Genomic DNA, 6,000 nt, shown 5'->3' with positions numbered 1-6,000 from the left:
AATAATAACCGATAATCATGTCGTTAGATTTTTATGTCCAGAAATGCAGCGAGTGATTTTAAGGTTAAAAAAATCAAATGTGTGAAATAAAGTGGGTCTAGACTGAGAGGGTCAGAGGTCACCAGGGTTTGTTATGAACAACATGTGCTCATTAAAACTGCAGCTGAGCTTCATGCTTTTCAGTCTGCACTGGATCAACGACCTGCCCGGTGCTCTCAGACAGGTGAGATGAACCTGTTGCGATACCACGACTGACTGCAGCTCGCCCGCTAACGTTTCACTGTGCGCCGTCCTCTCAGATCCACCAGGTGCTGAAGCCGGACGGGGTGTTCATCGGAGCGATGGTGGGCGGCGAGACGCTCTACGAGCTGCGCTGTTCCCTGCAGCTGGCCGAGACGGAGCGGGAGGGCGGGTTCTCGCCCCACATCTCCCCCTACACCGCCGTCACCGACCTGGGAAACCTGCTGGGCCAAGCTGGCTTCAACATGCTCACTGTGGTGAGTCAGCGTGGCTGCATTTGTTAAACACGCAGAATGTTTAGCATTAGCTCACGGTGACCTCTGACCCCTCCGCCTCTTTGTTCCAGGACATCGATGACATTCAGGTTCATTATCCAGGAATCATGGAAGTCATGACAGATTTACAAGGTACGAGCTGGGAACCGTTCGTCTGAATCACGTCGTTCCTGAAACGTTCAAACGTGGCTCCACAGTCGTCCTCACGTGGAAGCAAAGCGAACTGCACGCTGAGGATCTGCAGCTGATGAGTGCAGAGCCAGAAATGACGACTTCAGTTTGATCACAGCGACTCTGAGTCGTCAGCACAGAGCTTTAGGTGACGAGTCCCAGGATGGAGCTCATCAGTGAACGTGCTGCTTTCATTTACCTGCAAACAGGCTTCAAACCGAGCAGCAGAGGCTCCTCCTGAATAAGAGCGCGGTTCAGGATTCGCTGTTTAAGCTAAAACTGTCTGATGACCTCACTGCGGTTTGATCATTCGTGAGGCTGTTAGTCTAAACAAACTTTAGATCAAAGGTCAAAGTTCAGTGCAGTGTTTGTGCTGTGTGCAGGTATGGGTGAGAGTAACTGCGCGTGGAACAGGAAGTCGCTGCTGCACAGAGACACCATCTTAGCAGCAGCAGCGATTTACAAAGGTGAGTCTGAGCTGCTGTCTGATTGGTGCTCAATGACATGTGATGCACTGATGAGTGTTAGTAGCGTCAGATCCACAAAATGTGTGGATTTTGTTCGTACCGCCCGGTGCACGCGAGGGAATCGGCCTGCTCCATGTTCACCTCGTCTGAGCAGGAAGCCAGAAAAGGTGCACGAACCGGAGGGATGAGGAGAGGAACAGAGGATGAAGAACACCTGATCACCCTTTAACCAGAAGTGTCCAACTCCAGGCCTCGAGGGCCGGTGTCCTGCAGGTTTAGATGAGTCCTTGATCCATCACAGCTGATTTAATGGATAAATGACCTCCTCAACATGTCTTGAAGTTCTTCAGAGGCTGGTAATGAACTAATCATCAGGTGTGTTGATCCAGGGTGAGATCTAAACCTGCAGGACGCCGGCCCTCGAGGCCTGGAGTCCGACACCTCTGCTTTAGACCCTAACCTGACGCTAGGTGAGGGTTTAAAGGGATAAAGCACTTCTGAGCGTGAGCACAGGCTGTAGGTAACAGCTCAGAGGTGGAGGCGTGGCCTCAGTTTGAATGAGGTTGACATTGTTCTCACGAGCACGTGCGGCGCCGCGTTCTGACGTGAGAAGGTTCTGGGTTTGAATCTGCGTCTCTGCTAACAAACAAACTGTTATTTGTAACGATAGTCGAATAAACACTGAAGTCAGAGCCGACGCTGTTTCTGACACTTCTGCTTTCCACTCGTGTTGTTTGCTCATCGGTGACGCGTCAGGCTGAAGCGTTAGTCACAGCGCAGCGCTTCATGTGTCACTGTGTTTGTCTCATGTTTCAGAGATGTACGGCAGCGAGGACGGCTCCGTCCCCGCCACCTTTGAGATCCTCTACATGATTGGCTGGAAGCCTCACGAGTCTCAGGTGAGAACGCCTGATGCTCCGTGCGCTTCAGCCTGTTTCTGCTGCGTTCACGGTGGAGCGACCTCCATCTTTAGGACGCCATCGTGGCAGAATAACAAACAGCTTCTGCTTTTAGAAAAACCTGAGTTTAGATCCATGACTTCAGCGTTTTTTCTCTTTCAGGCCAAACCGGCGAAGCGAGGCTCGGCCACCGCGTCGTTTGGAGATTTATCAAAGACCGGCCGACCGAGCGGCACGGACCAACCGTAGAGCCTCGGCGCCGACTGTAGACGCCATATTTAATGAAAATAAAATGTTTTAGAGGCAAGAAACATGAACTCTGATGTACAGAAGACAAATGTGATGTTGTAAGAGTTTGTCTTTGACAGGAAGTTGTCTAAAAATAAAAGCTGACACATGTGTTCACGTGGCTGAAACCAAACGGTTCATGTTCACTCAAATATCAGAGACACACAGCAGCAGCTCGGCGCATGCAGACGTGTAGACGTGGTGAAGGCGAGCTGCTGAAGTCCAAACTGAGCATCAGAACGATGAAGAAAGGTGGTGAGAGTGACTGAACGTGGCTCTGGGATCTGTCAGTGAGAACAGGAAGCTGAGGCTCACAGACCTGCAGATGGAGACGAGTTTGAGTTTTGGTCTGAAGCTTTTGATCAGGACTGTATCTGCAAATCAAGACCAGAGAGATCAGGTTGATCCCAAAACGGCGTTCATGAGGGTCGCTGCAGGGTGGAGAGCGCCAGGGCAAGTCCCGCCTACCTGCTGTTTAACTGGTCCCGTTTGAAATAACTTAAGATGATAAAAACATGTAAATGAGGAACTTTAATACCTGCATATGGGTTTGGCACATAACTAGAGAAAATAGTGTTTTAAAAACATTGTTTTTGTTCAAAAGTCACTCTGTGTGATGTCAGCACATTAGGAGCGAGTGTTTGCAGCCGCGCCATAAGCGCCACCCATCACTCAGAAGTTCCTCTTTCATGGAAACGCTGCTGCCGCCGCTCAGACGCCTGCAGACATGCTGCTCTACGCCGGCCTTCTCCTGTGTGTCCACGTCTGTCACGGCGCTGCAGGTAAGAACGCCTCCGTCAGCGTGTTATCACGATTACAGCTGCAACAATGTAACACTTTGCTTATCTAAGGAAGATAAAGGCTGTTATATGACGATTATATGACGCAGAACAAAAGGACAGAAACGAGTCGGTGTTATGAAAGTGTAGCCGCTGTTTCTGGAGCCGTTTGATCCATGTGCTGGTCTCCTCTCTGTGGGGCTCGCTGTGTTTTTAACCATGAGTCAGTGACTGAGAAACTGAGCCTAAACACACATAACCACACTTCCAGCGCTGCCCTGAACCCTCGCCGCCTCCTGCGACTCAAACGAGACCAAAACTTCCAAAATAAACTTCATGTTTTATTCACACAGACCTGAAAGCAGCAGGGAGGTGTTGAGTAAGCTCAGAGATCAGCAGAACTGTTCTCACAGACTCTCCATCGCCCCCTGCTGGCAGAACTAAGAATGCAGGTTTAAAAGGCTTCAGCATCCAGGCTGTAACATCGGATGAAGTGTTTTAATTTAAACAAAACTCCAGCCGTCCATTTTTCCACTGCTCACTGGGTTCAGGTTGCAGGGCAGGAGTCAGTCCTGTGGCCCAACTGTAGGTGGGCAGTGGAACCAAGTTCCTGCAGTCGCCCTGGGCACGAGGCGGGGGGCTGGTTCCTGTATCCCCTCAGTCCATGAGAGAGTTGCTTCCCTGCAGCTCTGGGTCGGGGTCCTGACTGCTACATGACAAATGCAGTTCAGATTACCTACGTGGAGTCACCTGGTGGGGGGGGACTCCATCGTTCTGCTGGGAGACTTCAACGCTCATAGTTGGGAGGGGCCTGTGTTCACAAATCACAGTTTGTCCATAATGACCATAACGATGTCCACAGGGACACCAGGGACACCTCCTGCAGCTCACGGTGCTTTTAACCCCAGAACATAATGACATCATCAGAGAGGCCGGCTTATACCTGCTGACTCTGACTGTGGATCACTGCACTGGCACAACTCACATAAACTTATTAAAGCAAACTAACCTTCTTATTATATGAGATAAATTCAGGTTTTACTATGAGCTCTGTGCTGCCAATGGTGCTTTAATACACCTGATATATGCGTGACATACCTGACAAATGTCACAGCAGAGTCACGGAGACTGAACTAAACGACAAATCAAACAAGCAGAATTTTTATTATCAGGTCAACAAGTCCAGAAAACTCAAGTCTGTCGCCTTCAGAAGCAAAATGAATAAAATGCAAATATTTAAAGTAAAGACGTTTATTTTAAACCGTCCATCAGAGCCCTGAAGGCTGCTTCCTGTCAGAGAGCAGTTTGTTGGTTCCTCAGGCTCCTGAATCTCAACAACAGTCCAAGTTTTTATTTAAATAAAGCGTAACATGAACCAACAGACTAAAGACAGACAAAGAGGAAATGTCCTTTAAATGTTTAAAAGATGAAAATAACTGGAGGGAAGGAAGGAAGGCCGTCAGCGCGGCGTGAATCAGACGTGTGACGTCATCGTTTCTGCTTTTTTGACAGAAATCCTCACAGTCAGCGCTCGGCAGCACACGGACGCTGTGCTCACCTGTCCTCACGCTCAGGGACATGTGACCTGGAGCCGAGCTATAGGAGGCACCCGGGTGACTCTTCTCACCGTCAGCGACGGTCACGTGAACAGCAGTTCGGAGCGCTTCGGTTCCCGTGACAACAACGAGCTGCTTATCAGGAACGTTGTGGAGTCTGATACTTCGATGTATCTGTGCAACGAGAGGATGACGGCCTATCTGAATGTGACCACAGACCCCAGCGTGGTGGATCAAACCGTCACGGGGAGAAAGGACGACCCTGCCGTGACGGCTGCAGGTGCTGACACAGCGCCCCCGTCAGACTTGTGGAAAGTTCCTGTTGGCGTGCTGGCAGGAGCTGCGCTGGTGCTGTCGTCCATGTTGACTCTCAGACTGTGGAAAGCCGAGAAAGCAGCGAGGGACACGAGGGCGGTGCTGAGCGAGGTGGTCTACGAGGAGATCGGACACGCCGACGTGGAGCCCGGCCCAGCCCCTGAGTGCGAGGTGGAAACCCCGTACTGCTGCTCCGACGTCAGCAACCAGTGCAGGCCCCGACCTGAAGGACAGGCCTGCGACACCTGTGTGTATTACCTTACCCAGAATCCTCTGCAGATAGAAAGCAGCTGCGGAGCTCCTCCTGACTTCTTTAAACCAGTTATCATGGGTGAGGGGCGGGTCTGACTGAGACTCCTCCCCCGCGTCCTGCTCCTCCCTTACTATCGAAGGACCATCACCTCCAAAAATTAACTTTCATTGAGTCAGACCTGAAGGCAGTGACTGAGACCATGAACCAATCAGGAAGCAGTTTATCGAGATCAGCGCTTTCCTCAGCAACTTCTATCCAATCAGAACACAGGAGCCCCTCCCACATGCCCTGGAGAGACCATTTCCATCTTTTAGATACAGTCTAATTATTTTCACGTTGCTGAATCAGTTTATGTACAAAAATATGAGGAACAGGCTGGAGCAGCAGATGCAGATCTTTAATATTATATGTAAATTTATAAAAGTGATCTTTGAATGAGTGATGTCAGTTTATTTCAGAATCACTGCAAAATAATAACAAACTAAACCAGCAAGAAATATTCATGCTTCAAGTTTTTTCTGCTTACAAATGATTCAAATAAAAATTTGTTCTCAAATTATCTCTCAGAGGCCGAAAAGCATCAGTTTAAGACTTTAAATATAATTTATAAGAGAAAACTGTACAAGGCACAAAACACACACACACGTGGGTTATTCGTGTCTTGGGAGCATCTAATTGACACAAAGGTCTCTCTAACCATCTAAAATGAACGCCGAACACAAACCACATTCTTAGTTTCAAAATTGGGGCTGTTGGT

At 49.3% G+C, this 6,000-nt stretch overlaps 2 protein-coding genes across 2 annotated transcripts in view; both read left to right on the top strand.

Annotated features, from left to right (window-relative positions):
• ndufaf5 (NADH:ubiquinone oxidoreductase complex assembly factor 5) overlaps window positions 1–2,473 on the top strand; it is a 7,649-nt gene extending 5,176 nt beyond the window's left edge. Inside the window, exons 6-11 of the mRNA XM_087842319.1 lie at window positions 184–223; window positions 300–497; window positions 587–647; window positions 1,070–1,153; window positions 1,970–2,052; window positions 2,215–2,473. Coding sequence (XP_087698445.1) covers window positions 184–223; window positions 300–497; window positions 587–647; window positions 1,070–1,153; window positions 1,970–2,052; window positions 2,215–2,301 — 553 coding nt within the window. The 3' untranslated portion in view covers window positions 2,302–2,473. The remainder of the gene's footprint in view (window positions 1–183; window positions 224–299; window positions 498–586; window positions 648–1,069; window positions 1,154–1,969; window positions 2,053–2,214) is intronic.
• Window positions 2,474–2,908: 435 nt separating this feature from the next.
• Window positions 2,909–5,740, top strand: LOC118455495 (uncharacterized). Its single transcript, XM_035914697.2, has 2 exons — window positions 2,909–3,122; window positions 4,632–5,740. Exons 1-2 carry the CDS (start codon window positions 3,068–3,070, stop codon window positions 5,336–5,338), a joined length of 762 nt encoding a protein of 253 aa, XP_035770590.2. The 5' UTR covers window positions 2,909–3,067; the 3' UTR covers window positions 5,339–5,740.
• The last annotated feature ends 260 nt before the right edge of the window (window positions 5,741–6,000 follow it).

Source organism: Neolamprologus brichardi, chromosome 6, assembly GCF_056152115.1.
Source record: "Neolamprologus brichardi isolate AB-2024 chromosome 6, ASM5615211v1, whole genome shotgun sequence".
In the NCBI taxonomy this organism is placed as follows: domain Eukaryota; kingdom Metazoa; phylum Chordata; class Actinopteri; order Cichliformes; family Cichlidae; genus Neolamprologus; species Neolamprologus brichardi.
This window is presented reverse-complemented; position numbering and strand designations above follow the sequence as displayed.

Bases quoted from the DNA above. Each gene is read 5' to 3' on its own strand.
- LOC118455495 (XM_035914697.2), top strand. From the start codon at position 3,068: ATGCTGCTCTACGCCGGCCTTCTCCTGTGTGTCCACGTCTGTCACGGC. The intron at 3,123-4,631 runs GTAAGAACGCCT...CTTTTTTGACAG, and splicing joins CGTCTGTCACGGCGCTGCAG to AAATCCTCACAGTCAGCGCT.